This window comes from Xenopus laevis, chromosome 1S (genome assembly GCF_017654675.1).
Source record: "Xenopus laevis strain J_2021 chromosome 1S, Xenopus_laevis_v10.1, whole genome shotgun sequence".
Taxonomy (NCBI): Eukaryota; Metazoa; Chordata; class Amphibia; order Anura; family Pipidae; genus Xenopus; species Xenopus laevis.
Window position 1 is genome coordinate 144284777 of NC_054372.1, and position 19667 is coordinate 144304443.

A 19667-nucleotide genomic window follows, 5' to 3' on the forward strand; every position below is an offset into this window, starting at 1 on the left:
GCCCGATGCACCCGCTTCCTGCGACACCTGGAGAAAAAGGCGGGGCTAAGAACTGCCACTAATTCAGAGACAGGAGACGAACGTGTAACGCAGTGGCAGGTATTGTCTGTTCCCAGGGTTAGTTCGTGTTCTGATGGAGTTAGTACAGAGAATAGATGTTTAAACTGCGTCTATTTTATTGCGTAAACTATCACTTGGGTTATGGTTTCATATATATATATATATATATATATATATATATATATATAAATGAATGCTAGCACATCTTCACTTTGAAATGCTCTCACAGCCAAAGTAACGCTAGCGAAAAGTGGGCAGCATTCGACGCCCGGGATGAAACTTCCCGTTTTAGTGAATTGACAGATTCGTATCGCATTGGCGCTTGCCGAAGTGGTACGATGGGTGCGAAGCTGATGCTGGCGAAAAGTTGCTTGTTATTGAATCTGCCCCATAGCCTTCTCCTGTGCTAAAGGCCGAGTAGGCAGCTTATTGGTCCATGTGTGGGTCCATCCGACGGGCATCCCCGGTCGATATCTGGCAGAAAGTTGGCCAGATCTCGATCTGGGAGGTTAAAAATACCCGTAAAATTGCGGCTGCATCTGTGTGTCTATGCGGCCTCGCGATCCAACTACCCATATCGGAACCATTATGATTCGATTGTTGGGCCCTAGAGCCCGCGATTAGATCAGCTCGATATCACCCACTTCAATGTGGGCTTATTGGAGAGAGAACTCTACGTCTATGGCCAACCTTTAGGAGATGAAAGCAAAACACTGACATGGTCATCTCATGAATAAATAGGGCTTGTGCTGTACACATTTTTTTCTAATTTATTTAAGAAATATCTGTTGGGGATTTTTTATTATGAATTACAAAAAAAAAGAAACCAAAATCACTGTCACTTTCTAACTACTGCTTCTACTAGATTTGTTTGGAAAAGTAATAAAACAGTCCACAGATGCCCCCTATGTACACCTGTCTGCTTCTTATCTCGAAACCTAACAGGCTGAATCATAGGGAAGGGTGTGTTTATATAGAGCTTATTATCTCAATTTAAACAAATTACCCTGAGAGGGGGGTGAGGAAAATGTAAACAAAATTCCGGTGGTTGTACACTGGCTTAAAAATTTGTATGTAAATAGGTCATGGGAAACTGGCAGCCTACATGTCATTCTACAGACATTTATGGGTTGTTGGAGAATGCTGGGATTTGTAACATTAGGAGGACAATATGTGTGCTTCTTTAAGTGTTTTCGGAATCTTCTTCTAGTTCTGTGTTTCTAGTTCTGTGTTTCTAAACATCAAATCCCTAGAATTTGGTAGGCTACAACTCCTAGCATGTGGTTACTTTTTATTTTTTGAAGATTGATGGACGTTGTAATCAAGCAATAGCTGAGAACCCAAGATAAAGAAGCAGGACCCTAGTTGCAAATAACACTTTTTTTGGCAACCCTAGTATGGTAGGGACCTTAGGATGTAAGCTCCACTAAGCTAGGGACTGATCTAAACCATGACTTAAGGGCTGTGTGAAGTTTGCAACAAGATCGATTATAACAAACTTCACATCTGTTTACTTTTACCGTTACTGGCCGTTTTGGGGAGATTTATTCGCCTGGCGACTAATCGCCTCGCCTTTGGTGCGACCAATTTCCCGAATGCCTTCCCTCACTCACACTAAGCACACGTGGCGATTCGTTTTCCGAAGTAGCCCGCAGGCAACTTTGGACGACTTCGGAAAACGAATCGCCGCAGAACACAGCCATCAGATTGCCATAGAGTCTTCTGAGGGGCCCGGTCTGATGGGCCAAGGAGAGGGGATGTCCCTTCAGCTACAAAAGAATCAGGCCCCGTGGTCCTGTCACCCCTCCCCCAAGAGCATGGGGTCTGCTTTCTCTATAGTAAAGGTCACCATAGACTTTAAAATTGTTCTCTCTTTAACGAGTGATTTTAGTGTGAAACGATCATGCAACTAATGATTTTTTTGTCCAACATTGATCAGCAAATCGATCGGCAGGTTAGAAAATTTTCATTGGTCACAGTGAAATTGATCCATAGTCCAATTGTGTGCTGGGCCAAGCAGATGGCTACCAACCGTTTTCCTGGCTTCAACTAGACTATATCGCTTTGAATGGTCTTTTTAGTTGATGGGCAAATCGTACATTTAAATGATCATTTCAAGACAAGCTTGGTCTTACAATAACGAAAAGATCCTTTAATAATCCTAACATCTATGGCCACCTTTACTCCTCTGAACACAACAGCTTTGGGAACTGCTACTTTAAAGCAGTGTTTTGGGGCTCGAAACCACCATATTCAAGTGCTGCAATGCCAATCCCTTAGGAGGCTGAAGTGTTGGTGCTTCTCCACCAACTGGAACCTACCACCAGTGCCACAGCCTTGAAAGGACAAGGAAGGGACCTAAACCAGAGCTTAGCCAATCATTAGTCCACCCATGCCCCTTGTGTAAAGCTCCAAAACTGTTTTCTTTAGATGTACAACCTTGTTTGTGTTCACTTCTCAGGACAAGGTCGCCAACTTGGATCCACTGACGTCACTAGCATTCCTCAAAAGTTGCTTCTGAACAAACGTGCAGAACCTTTTGCTGACCATCAGCACTGTCTCTAGGGTTGCCAGCTTTTCTGGAAAAAAATACCGGCCTTACTATAATCAGTGTGGAATAATTTTAAAATAAAGAACCCAGGCACAAAGTGTATTTATTTACTATAAAGCACCTATCAGCACAGACAAAATTCATGTGCAGGCTGTCCTGTCCTGTGCCTTTAAGCCATGCACAGCTGATTACTACCTTGTACATTTTTTTAAAAGGTTTTTATTTATGCATTTATAACATACAAAAAAAAAAAGACATCAAACACTACAACATTGGTTCACCGACTTATTGCATTCTTATTCCCAAAATATCTCAGAGATACATTGAGTTTAGTTGAAGATTGCAGTTCACACATGGCGTCATCAGGGATCTGGAGTATTGGGGGGTGGGTTCAGTTCCCCTGTTTAGTCTTGGGGGAGGGCAGCAAGATGATGTTAGTTTATAGCTTCCACCCAATCACCCCAAACCATATATTATTGTGGGCACCCTCTTGCCATGTAAGTAAGATGTATCAGTGGGAGTTGCGCTCTCACTAGATTGAGCCAACTGGTGAGTGTCGGAGAATAGTGGGCCATCCACTATAGGAGGACTTCCTGGCATAAAAAAAGCAAGGTTCTAAACAGAGTACTTGCTGCAGAGTCCAAACCAATATCATCTACGATACCAAAAAGGCATGTCTTGGGTGCTAGTATTTTTGGGAGGGATAAATACAAGAGTCCTCTGCACTGAAATGTAATTTTTCTTACCGCACACCCAATCTCACTGATCCTGCAGAGGTGGTGCGTTCTTCCGTCGACCCGGCAAGGTCCCCTAGCAACGTGAATGTTGATAAAAGGATCCGCACACACTTCTTTCTTTTGCAGTGGGGGGTCACCCCTTCACTTTATTTGTTTATTCACCACACCATCAACGTTTCGGGGGGGAACACCCTCCCTTCATCAGTTGATGGTGTGGTGAATAAACAAATAAAGTGAAGGGGTGACCCCCCACTGCAAAAGAAAGAAGTGTGTGCGGATCCTTTTATCAACATTCCTCTGCACTGAACCCATTATCAATATATTTAAGACATAGACATTTTGTGCATACTGCTACTGAAAAACGCCTTACCCTTTAAACAAAACAGGGATTGTTTGTCCATATATTGCAATATATTTAAGCTGGCCCATATCTGGCCAGTCCTACACTAAATTTTCATCTGATTCATTAAGAATTCTATTGCTTCATTATACATTTTACATTTTAAGTTTTACCTGCAACTTACTAGCTGCTTTCAAAGTAAAACTCCCAAACTTGGCTGCCCTTTTATTAGACACCAGTGGGATCACCTGACTATAGCTAGGAAGGGTGGAAGCTACAACATCGAGCTGGTCACTGCTCCTGTATAACTATAACAAACAAGGGAAAGCTGTGCTCACCACTAATTTTTAAAATCATTAGGCGGGGGTGCAATGAGGCTGTGACCACAAAATACATACAGACAAATACAAGAGGTCCTCTGCACTCAACCCATTAACAATAGCACAACTTTCCCTTGTTTGTTATAGTAATACAGGAGCAGTGACCAGCTCCATGTTGTAGCTCCCACCCTTCCCAGCTATAGTCAGGTGATCCCACTGGTGTCTAATAAAAGGGCAGCCAAGTTTGGGAGTTTTACTTTAAAAGCAGCTAGTAAGTTGCAGGTAAAACTTAGTCCCTTTGTAAAATGTATAATGAAGCAATAGAATTCTTAATGAATCAGATGAGAATTGAGCATAGGACTGGCCAGATATGGGATGACTTTGACGTAGTTGGCCAGCTTAAATATATTGCAATATATGGACAAACAATCCCTGTTTTGTTTAAAGGGTAAGGCATTTTTTAGTAGCAGTATGCACAAATTTGCATAAGGTCATACAGAATATCCTTATATCAAATTCTTCTTTATTGTAACATATTTACTTGGCCTGCTGAATGGGAAATGCCCTTCTTGTAATTTGGATCTTCATGGTTATTGGGTTTATGAATAACATATCCTTTAATTTTACTGCTACATTCCAACAGTACAATATTACTGGCGCCCATGCCAACTGAAATATACAGTATACAGTAGTAGGCTGATTCGATCTCAGCAAAATTGGGAAAATTGATGCCTGAACATAACCAGCCTTTGAAGTATATGCTAAGAAAATGGGAAAACTTTACACATTTCCTTCTTGAAACCTTGTATGAACTTTGATATATCTAACACTTATTTATACTGTATACATACAATCAAGTGGGTTAGAGTGTAACCTCAGATGCAGCCTTAGTACTTGCCAAAACTCAGATCCTGTATGTGGACTGGGGATCCCAGAGGCATACAGTACCTTGCTACGCCTTTAGTGAATTATTTGCAGACTAGTCAGTTTTGCTATAAGGGACCATAGAGAATTTAGAACAGCACACAGGAATGAAAGCCAGACTACACTGTTTTCTAAAGGGCAATGGCATTTAACGTGGACAGGAATTTCCATTGATCGCCACGTGACAAGTACAATATTGTTGGACAATACTGAACACATAATGCTTGGGCAACTCTCAAAATCAGTCCATTTGTCCATTTGAAGCTGGGTCAATAAAATCTGCTTACTCGTTCCCTCCTAAACCATTGAATGATCTGATCATTGCCCCACTGTAATCTGTTGGTAGTTTTAACCGTTCATACAGAAAGATTTCTGTTTGGCATCCTCGCATGTGTTGTCCAGTAAAGCCACAAAGGCCAGCCATGTTTTTACTCGAAAATAATGTATATTCCTTAATAATACACAAAAGCCATGAATATCTTGTAAATTATATCCTTATAAACGGTGAGTACTGATGTCATCAGTTATAAACGGTGAGTTCTGATGTCATTTCTGTCACATGACTCACTTAAATTTGTGTATTATAATAAATAAAGTACCCCCAGTTGTAAAATATGAGGATATTAGAAGTTACCTCGGAGTTCCATGACCTGTATAAAAACACTCGGCCTTCGGCCTCGTGTTTTTATATGGTCATGAAACTCCTCGGTAACTTATAATATCCTTATATTTTACAAGAGGGGGTACTTTATTCACTATTTATATTCACATGTATCAGATACATGTCTTATCTTACCGCTACTTTAATGTGCTTTGTCTGCAGATGGCACCAAAGTCAGTTTGATTGCTATGTTTTTTAAGCCGACATAGTTATTGTTTTTATTGGTTTGAATTTTGGTTTAGAGTTCAGGGTACAGCATGGCCCATTCTTGGAAGATCTGTATGTAATTTTCTAATGATATACTCTGTATTCACGGATGATCAGAATAAGTTGCAGGCTGCTTAACAACAATACTTTTAAGTCTTGTGCAACTCTTTGCTTACATGTGTGCACTGAAATGATTGGAGTAAGATGTCTAAATGAGATGCAACTACTAACTTGTTACAGGCACATCAAGCTTTCAAGTACTTATGGACCCATATTGCAATTATGTTGCACCAAGTACACTTTTAGCAATGCAAGGCTTATTTTTAAAAACAGAACAAAGTAAAAAAAAAAATATAAACAACTGTAAAGGAGCTTGTTGGATGTCCTCACAGCAACAGATCTCATCCTACCAGCTGGATGCTGTTACATGTGTCTAAAAATCTGATCTGTAAATGACATGAAAAATTTGCCTACCAACACAACACAACTGTCCAAGGGAAAGCTGCATGCCACGTTTTCTTCTGACCAGATAAAGCTGGATAGGCGTTTCTCATTTTTACTGAAACACATTGACTGTTGGCTGCAGAGTCATAAAAAACATTCAACTGTATCTGATCAGATTATCTATTATAGCATGGAAGATCAGATGGTGTGTCTGAGGCTGCGGCATGCATTTGCATGATGGGATTTTGTGGGACAGATAAGTCTCTTACATATTTCTGCCCTTAAACAATATTCTACTAAAATATTTTTAATTGAGGAAAAACATTAGTGGATTTTCCATGCACGAATAGGGTGTTGCACTCCCACTGCAGAGAAATAAGAAAGACAGCACAAGAAACACATTAGACCCAGAGCCAAGGATGGGATGCCAAATCAAACATGCACAGCGTGAGGAACACAAGGAAATGCTCCTTATGTGTGACATGCACACCTTATGACTTCACACACTATTGTCATACACACGGTGCCCTCCATAATGTTTGGGACAAAGACTTTTCTTTTGAACCCTCTGCTCCCTCAATGTAAAACTTTAAAGGAGAACTAAAGCTTAACTAAATAAGTAGGCTAGGAATGTTGTACATTATATTTTGGGCTTCTGTACCAGCCCAAGGCGACCACAACCCTTTAGCAGTAAAGACCCGTTTCCCCCAAAGATGCCCCAGTAGCTCCTCATCTTCTTTTCTACTGATTCACTGCACATGCTCTGTGCTGCTGTCACTTACTGAGCTTAGGGACCCACTCACAATATACAGTACACATAGAATAGAAATGTCACAATATAAGGCTGATTAGTAATTAATACAGGTAATTACTACATACCAGCACAGAAACCAGTACAGTTAGCATCAGAATTTTATAATAAGCCTTGTAGCATCAGCTTATATTACAGGCCAACCTAATTTTCTGCTTGTAAATTTGCAACGGCCCTTAAAGGAGAACTAAACCCCCTTGCGATGTTAAGTCCCCACTGGCCTGCCTCCCCCTGCACAGTCTTACAACAGAATTCTGTACCCTCTTGAAATGACCGCACATGCAGAGTGAGCGCAGCGGAGCTCACGGGCACCATCTTCTTTTCTTCAGTAATCTTCATGTTTTCTTTCTCCCCTTTGGCAATTTCCGTCTCTTTTGGTGCATGTGCAGTTGTCGCGAACCGGAAGATTGCTCCAACTGCGCATGCACCATTACACCGCTCACTTCATGAAGATTACCGAAGAGAAGAAGATGGTGCCCGTCTGCTCACTCGGCATGTGAGGTTACTATTTCAAGGGGGGCAGAATTCTGGGATAAGACCCTGCAGAGGGGAGGCAGGGAGGGGGGCCAGTGGTGACCTAACATTTAGCTTCTCAACAGCTGCTCAGAGCCCACTGAGCATGTGAGTGTCACAGACACTTTCCAAGATGGTGACTCCCTGTGACAAGTTTGAAGTCCTGGATCATTGCTGTTATTGAGAAGCTGAAACTTTAGGCTGATGCAATAAGCTCTTTAAATAAAATATACAGTATCGGACTGGGGCACATGGGGCCCATCCAAGAACCTGACCCACCTCTATAATCATCAATTTTCTAAATTATGAATTACATTTAATTGAATTTATTAAATCAGCTGTAGTTCTTTCATTAAAGCGATAATCCATCTTTTAGTTAACTTTTAATATGTTCTAGAATGGCTATTTCTAAAAACCTTTCTTAAATTTTTTTATTTGTCTTCTTCTTCCAGCTTTCACATGGGGGTCACTGATCCCATCTAAATAGCAAAACATAAATTACCTAAATTAATTTATTGTTAGTGCTACTTTTTATTACCCTTCTTTCTATACCAGTCCTTATTCAAATCAATGTATGGTTGCTAGGGTAATTTGGACCTGAGACTGCAAACTGGAAATTATCATTTAAAGGTGAACATCCCCTTTTACAAAAAACATTTATTGAATTAATTTGTTTATTATCAACTAATATTTCATGAATTTTATACACCCACCCCACATGAAAATGATTCATAGCTTGACCATCTAAAATGGCTGGATAGCAGTTTTGTATTACAGTTTACATATCTACTGCCCAGTGCCAGTGCTGAAGGAACTTCATTTGGTGTAGATTATAATCTGCAATGTTGAGTGTATAAGGAGAGATAGATGGAGCAACTGCAAAGGTGCAGCAGGGCAATGTAGGATGGGGCTGCTTTATGGATCAGCAAAGAATGCAGCTAAGGTGGTGAAGTGGTAGCCAGGGCATATATGGATAACTGAAAGCCGTAAATTATAAATGAGTGGGGCAGCAAACTAAATGGAGCAACAGGAACTGAGAGGGAACTGAGAGGGCATGGACAATCTGTAACATGCAAACTGTGTGGATTATGGGGTAATAAAATGGATTCTCAGTAGCTGCTGCATAGCTCCCCCTGTCGGGTATGATGCTTGACCCCCACTGGATCCTCAGTGCCTCCCTGCCAACTACTCCAGGCAAGTTTGTTCCTCGTCAAGCCAAACCCCCCCCCCCCCAATTAAATTGTTATTGTTTGCTTACCAGATCAGTAGTGGAGCCAGGAAGGGCATATCAATAGCATCTGCTCCTAACCTAACGTGCTTCTCCTTTAAATCAAACAATTCAGATGTGATTAAAGTGCACATTCCAGACTTTAATTTAAAGTTTTTTTGGCACACATTTCAGTTTCACCATGTAGAAATCACACTTTTTATATACAGTCCCCCTCGTTTCAGGGGACAGGGATGAGATACCTGGACTTGTTTCTACTATTTGGAGTCTGTACTGCAGCTGCCAATGTTCAACACAAGGAGAAAAGCTGTGTGCCAACGAGGAAGCTATTATGAGACTGAAAAACAAGAATAAAAACATTAGTGACAGCATTCAAACATTAGGATTATCAAAAATAACTGTTTGGAAGATCATTAAGAAGATAGCATTATGGGCTGAGCTAACTCATGTGTTCCCTTGTGTTGGAAGTCAAAAATCTCCAAACACACGATAGCAGGTGTAGCGGGGCGAACCCCTGCAGGTTTAATTCAAGTCTTGTGATGTAAAATTTCGGGGGCGGACCCCTTCGTCAGACATGCAAAATAGCGTGCACACACCTCTTAGGTAGCCATCACAATTAAAACAATTAGAAAATGTAAGACATAATTGCTAATACCATACATATCTTAATTACCATAACATTCTGTTTCTTAAATTACTTGTGATTGATTTATCTCTGTTGTGATGAAAATATTAAGAATAAAAAACTGTGTATAAAAAACATTATGTGATTTTTTGGCTTCATGAATATTGGAGAGGTGCCGACCTTTCTTCCAAACACCGGGCGGAGAAATTGGAGAGGCTGGGGAAAAAGGAATCTTTGTCGCAAGCTACAAGTAATTTTGGCACTCCTGTTAGTACCCTTTACCTCCCAAAATGTCTTTCGCAGATATCGCTGCACTTACCGAACAGAAGGCAGAGACCTTCGGGTTTACGGAAGCGGAGAGAAGACGCATCCTGAATTCTGCACAAAGTTTACCATCGAGATGTCCCTGATGGTGACTGATATTATTCGCACATTGGAGCAACTGAAATGACGCAAAACTTCCGGGGTGCTACACTCTTCCTCCTTAACAGAGTATGCCAAAATACAACGGATACCACGTTGGCTACAGGTTCTATTGAATCCAGTGCTGTTCTAGGAGGATCGCGAGTTTCTGCAGAAATGGCAAGGCATATTAAACAGATGCAGCTTGGATCTGATTACTCTAACGATCCATCAGCTCCAGTCGGGGTTAAAAGATCTAAAGCAACAGATACATACAACGGAGGAAAACTACAGATCCAAGGCAACGAAGGAAGACGATACACAACAACAGGAGTTATAGCAAAGAATACAGAAATTACAGCAAGAAATTCTGCAGTCAAAATTGCGCAAATTCAAGAGTGATACCCATGACTACGAGAGAGGAGAAGTATACAGCTGGCAAACAGTCAGAAAGACGCAACACAGACAACTAGGTGGGACAAGCTACTCGCAAAGTACACTGGCATCGTTCACAGAGGCCTCCGAGTCTGCATCGTCCATGTCCTCACTAGAATCAGCCTCTTCTTCTTTTTTAGGGGTGGGCCAAGATATTGCAAAAGTAAAAAGAAAAGGGCAAGAAAAGCCAGAGAGAATGGGACACACAGGGAACTTCAGGGGCCAAAGGACAAGGAGATTGTTTCAGTGAACAAGACTATGTACAGGGAAAGTTTTCGCTCAGGATAATATTGTATCTTGATATTATAACGTTGGAATAATGGAAAAAGAAATAATTGGACATTTTTACACTTTGTGGATCACAGGATGTTTTTTATACACAGTTTTTTATTGACAGTTTTTTATTCTTAATGTTTTCATCACAGCAGAGATAAAGCAACCACAAGTAATTTAAGAAACAGAATGTTATGGCAATTATGATATGTATGGTATTAGCAATTATGTCTTACATTTTCTAATTGTTTTAATTGTGATGGCTACTTAAGAGGTGTGTGCACGCTATTTTGCATGTCTGACGAATGGATCTGCCCCCGAAATGTTACATCACAAGGCTTGAATTAAACACGCAGGGGTTCGCCCTGCTTCACCTGCTATCGTGAGTTTGGTGATTTTTTGGCTTCATGAATATTTGAGGTGCCCACCTCTCTTCCAAACACCGGGCGGAGAAATTGGAGAGGCTGGGGAAAAAGGAATCTTTGTCTCAAACCCTTGTGTTGGAACACATACAAATCCACCAGAAAGGTATGTGTCAGCTCCTCAGCTCATCTGTTAGAGGTATATAGCAAAAAGCCATAGATTTAAATATCTTAAATATAATTATAATAAAATATGTACTGTGTTTCACCTTGTTAAAATTAAGAATTTGCTGGGGGGGGGGGGTATGTCATTCACTGATCAAATCAGTGAATGGCTGATGGTGCCCCCTTTGCTCCCCCTCCTGGTGAGACCATCCAGATTATCCCTTAACCACAGGTAAATAACTGCAGTCTACATCCCATATTACTAAATGGACATTGTCTCTCATACATGGGCAATTAACAGTTACTTTAGACTCACTGTGCCGACTGCACTGGTTTCTATTCACCAATATAAATTGCAATGAAATTTATTGCTTCACAGGAGGTGGGTTTAATATGGTCTGGTTTTTGAAGGAGTGAGGTACTAAGTTTTCTTGGAGACAAAGTTGCAGGCTAAGTTTTATTACATTTTTATGGTTGGTTGATACCAATCACTCCAATTGGTAGGACAGATTTTGTAATGATTTACATTCAGCATTTATGACATCTGAATACATTTCATATTACCTGTAAGACAAAGCATTGCCTTTCCCAGCACAAAGGCAGCTTGAGGGGTCAGTTGAGGTCGGTGTTTGTCACTTGCATTTTTTTCCCTACTGAGCCCTCCTTCCTCTGTTCCATAAGGTAATTGTTTCAATATGTTACTTGTTAGAGACATGTCAGACATGTGGCTGGAATCTAGGCCTCTAGCAGATCAAAATAACCAAATACACCAATAAGCATTTTATTATGGTTTGTGCCTGCTGACCTGTGAGCTCCGCATATGGGACACATCTTCTGACTGCTAGCCATTGTTCCTCCTCTCCATGAAAGCGTTAGTCAGAGTTTTATAAGTTGCTGTTTACTTGTGTTATTGCAGTGGTGCATAGTAACATAAGCCAAGATTTCTGCTGAGGCATCTCAGGAGTAAAAAGGCATTAAAGGAATTTGGATCACTCTACCTGTTGACAGCAGAGGGCGCCCCAGCTGTTGTCCCAATGTAGCAGGTAACTGACCCAAGCTGGGAGGGAGAGGGAAGAAGGCTGAGCCAGAGGGAGAGAGAGGGGTCCAGGCTGGGGGAAACCTGTGTTTAATAGCTTTCAACGCCTGAACTCATAGTTCCTCTGTTCTCAGAGAGCTGCAGTGACTCTTGTCATGGGGACAGTCTCTGCATCATGGATTCTGGTGGCAGCTTTGTTGTTCTGGAATGCCAAGCTACAAGAAGGCAAGGTAATATTTATTAGCTGCATGCTTGTTTTCCTTCTCATCCAGGCTTCAAAATTGGTATTACATGAATGTAGTCCGGAAAATATGCTCTCTAAATAATGGTTATTTATTGAGAAGGGCTGATGTTGCGCCTAGCACTATAGCCTTTATCGAAGTGATTGCAGCCTGTAGGTTCCTCCAGGTGAGATGAGTAACTGATTGCAGTCTGTAGTTTCCTACAGGTGAGATGAGTAACTGATTGCAGGCTGTAGGTTCCTCCAGATGAGATGAGTAACTGATTGCAGGCTGTATGTTCAGCCCCAGTGAGCTGAGCAATAGGCTGCAGACAGATCTGTGCTCACAGCTCAATATCAGTCACCGAGAAAGCATGCCATCTGAATTTATGATGTGTGCTTTGCTTGACTGTTAAAGGTGTTTAAGCGATGACTTATTTATAGTTAAATTTAGATGACTGAAACTAAACCAAATTAAGTCAAAACTGCATATACTTTGCATGAAGCTTTAGGTATGGCTTGAAGTGACAGAGAGAACACATTTATCAAACTTGATTTAACTTATCATTCACACATTGCATTGTACATAAGTATCCCCATTGTAAGGCACACTGGGGTCATGTACATGCAATTTGCTCTTATTCTGTGTTTATGGACTTGTTGATATGATGTAGGATGGGTGGCACTTTTGGTTAGCATGTTGTCTTGTGGTCCTAGGTTTGCCTTGGATTTATCTATAAGGAGTTTGTATGTTTGTATGTTCTTCTCCATGCTTAGATGGTCTTCCATTTGTGTGCGTGTGTGTTTATGTGATAGTGGCTTTAGTTTGTAAGCTTCATTGGAGGAGGGGCTGATTTGACTGATGTATGAGCTATGTAAACTTTTGTGGAATATAGGCTAAGGCCAGACGATTGCAGATGTCGGCCTGTGGGAAAAAAGCAGGTCAAGAATTCCCTCACCCTCTGCCCCTGCCTGCCTGCTTGTACCCGGAAACATTGTCTACACTCAGGTGCAGGCAGGGATTTGGGTGCGGAAATGCAATGTTTTACTGAAGGTTTACAAACAAAACCTCTTCTGGCACCTCTCCCCTTTCAAAGTGGTCCAATACATACTTCTAATTCACAAACAACATGACTAATTAGCCTTTAGTTTAGGGGTAAGACGCAAAATACTGAGGTGGAAGCTTCAATGTTGCATAATGAAAGTAAATAACAGCAATTAAATTCCAAAAACATTGTTCTTATGCTTGTTACATGGTGTAGAACACTTCTGTGCTGCCAAAAATATCTTATTTTTCCCCCTAACCACCTCGGTGCTGCTTCCAATACCTGCCACTTCTTACCTGTGTCACAGCAGGTGTTGGTGCTGCAGATATACTGTATGCCATTGCTGCCTTTATTGTGCAGCTGCTCAATTATGTGGAGCGCTCACCTCCCCAAATCACACTTTTGTAGTGTCAGGTGCTGTACTGTGAGACCCACTCCTGTCACTGGGTCAAATCAATATCCAGAAAAAAGCCAGCAGTACACCGAATCTAGTTGTAGTTGTGTTCAAAGATGAAAATTTATTTAGCCCATATGCAAAAAGGCCTTTTTGCATATGGGCTAAATAAATTTTCATCTTTGAACACAACTACAACTAGATTCGGTGTGCTGCTGGCTTTTTTTCTGTTTATTGTGCAGCTGAACCTGAAGAGTACGTCATTGAAGAGCAGTCATATTATTTGCATAATATAGCCGCACCTGGGAAGAGAGACTGGAGTCCTGTCTTGCCCTTTAAAGGGGTTGTTCACCTTCCAAACACTTTTTCCAGTTCTGTTGTTTTCAGATTGTTCCCCAGAAATTAAGACTTTTTTCAATTGCTTTCCATTATTATTATTTACTGCTTTTCCAAAATCTAAGTTTAAAGTTAAAGGGTTCCCTTCCCTGGTGTTTGAGTCTGGCAGCTCAGTAATTCAGGTGCAGACTCTCAACTGTTACAATTTTGCAACATTTATTTGATACATTTCTCAGTAGCATCTCTGGAGTATTAGCAACTATTGTATCAATTCTAACAGCTGCCTGTAATGAAACCCAGAGATTCTGCTCAGCAGGGACAGAGACAAGAAATGTATCAACTAAATGTATCAATTTAGAACAGTTTACAGGGTCAGTGACCCCCCTCCCCAGAGCTGCTTTAAAAGGTGAAAAATAACACTTTACACTTCAATAGTAATTGGAAAAAGTTGTTATTTCTGGAGATCTATCTGAAAACTAGTTGTTTGAAGGTGAACAGCCCCTTTAAATTAAGATTTTTTTTAAATCAAACTATGCAGCAAATTTAGAGACATGGGGTATATTTATCAAAAGAATGGGAATTCTGTCAATTTGTAAGGGCTTTTTTTAGGGTTATGTTTATCATAGTTAGTTTTCACTCTTGATAAATGTGCCAGTAAAACTCCATACATGTAAATAGAGAGCAGTGACATTTTCCTGTGGCAAGTGCTTTCACTTTTAGATAAGTGTGCCTCATGGGTGGAATTTAGCCTTGAAGCTTGCGGTAACTACACAAGACTGTCAGAACCTGTCATTACTATTATTTTATTTGATTATTATTGTGCACAGTTGGTAAAGCTTGATTGTAGTATCAGTACATTGTGAGCCTCTCCCTTCAATGCCTCAGCCAGAATTTAAATAGTGGAGGCTACTGCTTTCAGTGCTTTTATTAAGAGTAAATTGTGTGTAAAGATGTTGTGATATTATATCTGTGCTGGCTGTTTCTAGTGAGTACCAGCACTGTGCTGGGTCTGCCTCCTGCTTTCCAATGGCTTCTGCTCTTAATCAATTTCACGCCTACCTTATTCAGTGATGTGCACCCCCCCTTTGGAATGCAGTCCAGTTTTTTGAGGACACAGGGCTGCATTGATTCTGCAGTTTTGTCTCTGCTCAATCTAATTAAAAGTGCATGGCTGGAAGGATGAAGATAGCTAGTTAAAGGAAATATGTAACTGCCCTTTATTGAAACTTAAAAGGGTGCAACAAACAACACTCTGTGACTTAGTAGCTACATCCACCATTCCAAAGCTGTCCTTAATTTCTTTCAAATTCTACTTGTAGTGCAGCCTGCCATTATATTGTACACTCAGATCTAGGGATGTCTTACTTTGAACCCTACAGGTGTTCAGCTATACCTCCTTCCATCCTCAGGTGGACATAGCAACAAAAAAACCCTTTTTATCAAGGGTATTCATATGCCCCTAGTGTATTCATATTTTCTTAAGCAAACAGTAGGCTGACAGTGAGATGGCTTCAGACTAGGGTTTCCACCTGTCCGCATTTCACTTCACCCGTTTAGCTGGTGATCAGTAGATCTCAAGACAACACACAGCTTGTCTAACTCGCCCTCCTGTTTCATGTTTTTCATTCAGATATTTATTATGTTAAGGTTACATAAGAAATAGTTACTTGTTAAATAAAGGAATATACATTTTCTCATAAATCAATATTTTAAGTAATATTTTCCCTGGAACAGAATGCTAATTGGATGTAGACCTTAAAAAGTTTGTGATTGATATAATACATGAAAAGAGTGGATGTAATCCAACCAAGAAACTGTCATGATTAGAACCAAATTGAATTTTAGGTTATAAACACCATTTTAGATGTAATGGAAGTGATGTAGCTTATTTTTCTGTACAGGGAATAGAAAAAGTTAGATTGGGTAGTAGGGGGGGTAATTTGGCAGGGCTGCTAGCAAAAAGAGAACTTTTTTGGATTTTTTACTTGCATACTCGGTTACCACTTGGTTTGAACTACGAGTTTGATGTAACATGCTTTAGGTAAATTATAATGTAACTGGTTATGCCTATAACGAGGTGGGCATATAGAAGTGTATGGGACAGACAAGAAAATGTGATGTATATACTGGTAATAACATTAGGAGTGAAAATATAATGCTAATGGGGCAGTAATTGCCATCTAAATATTTGCTTAAATGTGGACATCCTAATAAAATGATTGTGAGAAAAAATAGAGTATAGGCAGAAAAACAATGTTAATAGGACCAATTTGATATGTATGTTGCTTTAAGAAAAGAAACGTGAGGTGGCAACACGTGATTGGTTTTAACGTTTGGGGAGGGATTTCCTGGGGTATAAATTTTGTGACCAAATGTAACAACAGTAATGCCTATGAATAAGTGCCTGTGGGTGCGAAACGCGTAAGGCGGAGCATCAATTGGTCTGTGTGCCTACTTTTTAATATTTATGACAAATAAAGAGTAATTTTTTAACTTTAAGTATTGACTGGAAATATATCTTTGAATTTTTGATTCAGTAAACATTTGGCAATGCTTCTTATCACATTTTCGGTATGTGTGGGTTGTAGTAACCAAATGAAAAACATAGATAAAGCCACCATATCATCTTAATAAGTATATTGGCCATTAATGAACATTTGACAATGCTTCTTGTCACTCTTTTGGTATGTGTGGGGGAGTAAAAGGATGGGATGGGGAAGAGGGAGAAATAGAGATAGAAACGAATGATGGAAAAAGAGGAAAGTGGGGGGGAAGAGAGGAGGGGGTTTAAAAACATAACCACTGGGGGAAAGATGTCATTCAATCTGTTGGGTTATTAGTTAAGGGGTGCTATTTCCATTTCTTGCTGGAAGGTTTCTGATTCTTTGAAGAGAATCCAACTGAGCCACTTACTATAAAAATTTGTAAATTGTGCGTCTGTTACTGTGGAGAGCTCTTCAAACTGAAACAATTCCTGTATTTTTATCAACCATTCACGTGTGGTAGGCAATTGCTGGGATTTCCAGTGTAAAGGAATCAGAGTCAGGCAGGCAAAGAGATCAATCAGAAGGGATACAGAATAAGCGGAGTCGGTTACCAGGCAGGGGTCAGGACACAAAATTCAGAATCGTCAGAAGCAGGCAGGGGTCACAACAGGATATCAGAATACAGGAAAACAAGACCGATAGTGCACCCAGGAACTTAGAATCAGAAACCTATAACGGGCAATGATTTACACATAGAATGTCCCTTTTAAACATTTGAATTTTTCGCCAATGCACGCTGACATCATGACGCAGGGCACATGCGCCTATAATTAGAGAAGACGTGCGGCGCGCGCACCCTAGGTAAAGATTCAGGAAGAAAAAACACAGAGTGGCAGGCGTCCCTGCCGAGGAGGCTGCAGGCGTCCCTACAGACCCCCTCCCACTGGACCACCAGGGTGGTGAGTTATGACCGTACCACTGATTTAGTAGCTTATAGTTAAACTCTTTTTTATGACATTTATACGGCCAATCCATGAGATGGGCTTATCCCTCCATTTGGTGAGGTCTGCTGTGATTTTCGTAGCTATTCTAGAGTAATTTAGGCATGTCCAGTTTGAGTAATCCTTTGTAATATGCACTCCTAAGTACTGCATGGAGTTGTTGGCCCAGCTGTACTGAAAATACGTCCCAAGAGAGGATTTTGTATGAGCTGAGAGATTTAAGTCAAGGGAAAATGATTTTTTTTTTCTTCTTCCCGCATTTGTCTCCAAAGGATTTTTTGGGGTTGATTTTTGAAATGACTGAGATTCCCATATGATTTTACTTCTTGTACCAGGTTAGCAAGGGAGTCTTTGGGACTGGTCAAGAAAAATAGAAGATCATCCGTGTATGCTGCCACTTTCTGATGCTTATCTTGAATGTGGATGCCCTGAATTTGGGGTTTGGATCTGATTTTACAAAGCAATGACTCTAGAATTAGTATGAATAATGTGGGGGACAGGGGGCAGCCTTGATGGGTTCTGTTTCTTATCATGATGTGGTTTGTTAGGAATTGGTTAACCCTAATTCTGGCATTGGGGGAGTGATATAGGGTGTATATCCAACACATCATGTTATTGCCGAATCCATAATGTGAAAGGCAAGACAGCATAAAGTTCCAGTTTACTCTGTCAAACACTTTTTCTGCGTCGGTAGAGAGCATTTAAGTTTGTTAGTTATTTTTTTTAGCCATGTAGTTTAAAGGGGTCCTGTCATCAGAAAACATGTTTTTTCCAAAACACATCAGTTAATAGTGCTACTCCAGCAGAATTCTGCACTGAAATCCATTTCTCAAAAGAGCAAAAAGATTTTTTTTATATTCAGTTTTGAAATCTAACATGGAGCTAGACATTTTGTAAATTTCCCAGCTGCCTCAGGTCATGTGACTTGTGCCTGCACTTTAGGAGAGAAATGCTTTCTGGCAGGCTGCTGTTTTTCCTTCTCAATGTAACTGAATGTGTCTCAGTGGGACATGGGTTTTTACTATTGAGTGTTGTTCTTAGATCTACCAGGCAGCTGTTATCTTGTGTTAGGGAGCTGTTATCTGGTTAGCTTCCCATTGTTCTTTTGTTTGGCTGCTGGGGGGGGGGAAGGGAGGGGGGTGATATCACTCCAACTTGCAGTACAGCAGTAAAGAGTGATTGAAGTTTATCAGAGCACAAGTCACATGACTTGGGGCAGCTGGGAAATTGACAATATGTCTAGCCCCATGTCAGATTTCAAAATTGAATATAAAAAAATCTGTTTGCTCTTTTGAGAAATGGATTTCAGTGCAGAATTCTGCTGGACCAGCACTGTTAACTGATTCATTTTGGAAACATTTTTTTTCCCATGACAGTATCCCTTTAAGTTTATCAGCTGATTTAAATTATCCCTAGCTTCTCTGCCTGTTACAAAACCAAATGTATAAATTTGTTAAGCAAAGTTTGTATTCTTTTGGATAATATACTAGCAAGTAGTTTAACATCTCCATTGATGAGGGATATCGGGCGGTAATTTGTTGGGTCTTTTCCGTCGGTTTCAGGATAATGGAGATGTGAGCATCAGGGCCTGGGCATTTGCCTAGTGATGAGTTGTCCAAGGACAGCCTTGACGAGTTCCGTTTCTTATTGTGATGGGTTCAGTTTCTCCTGAGTCTTTTCCAGGTTTCAGGATAAGGGAGATGTGAGCTTCTAGCGACTGTGGGCTGAATTGTCCCCCCCCCTTGAGTATATAGTTACATGTCACGAAGAGTTGTGGCATAAGTGACTTCTTAAAGGATTTATAGTACATAACCGATAGTCCATCAGGGCCTGAGCATTTGCCTAGTGACAAGTTGTCGATTAGTGACGAGTTTTACTTTGAGGGCTATTACCCTTGTCCAAATTTAAGTTGTAGAGGGTGGAATAAAAGTCTTTGAAAGCCTGAGCTATTTGTTTGGTGTTATAGGTTGTTTGCCCCTCTTTGGTTTTGATGCAGCGTATGTAATTACGGCGCTGTGCGTGTCTGAGTGTGTTTGCTAGGATCTTCCCGCATTTGTCTCCATGCTCATAAAATCTGTGCCGAGCTATAG

The 19667-nt window shown here is 40.6% G+C and overlaps 1 protein-coding gene across 3 annotated transcripts in view; it reads left to right on the plus strand.

The window, feature by feature from the left end:
* Positions 1-22: 22 nt before the first annotated feature.
* The window catches only part of LOC108707139, a 38978-nt gene continuing 19333 nt past the window's right edge, over positions 23-19667 (plus strand). Inside the window, exon 1 of one of the 3 annotated variants that reach the window (XM_018244139.2) lies at positions 23-99. Coding sequence is in view for 1 of the 3 variants with exons in the window: in XM_018244137.2 (XP_018099626.1) it covers positions 12250-12324 (75 nt within the window). In the remaining 2 variants the exon portion in view is untranslated. Of the gene's footprint in view, positions 100-10125; positions 11060-11743; positions 12325-19667 lie in introns of those variants that run through there. The other 2 variants (XM_018244138.2, XM_018244137.2) reach the window with 2 other exon arrangements.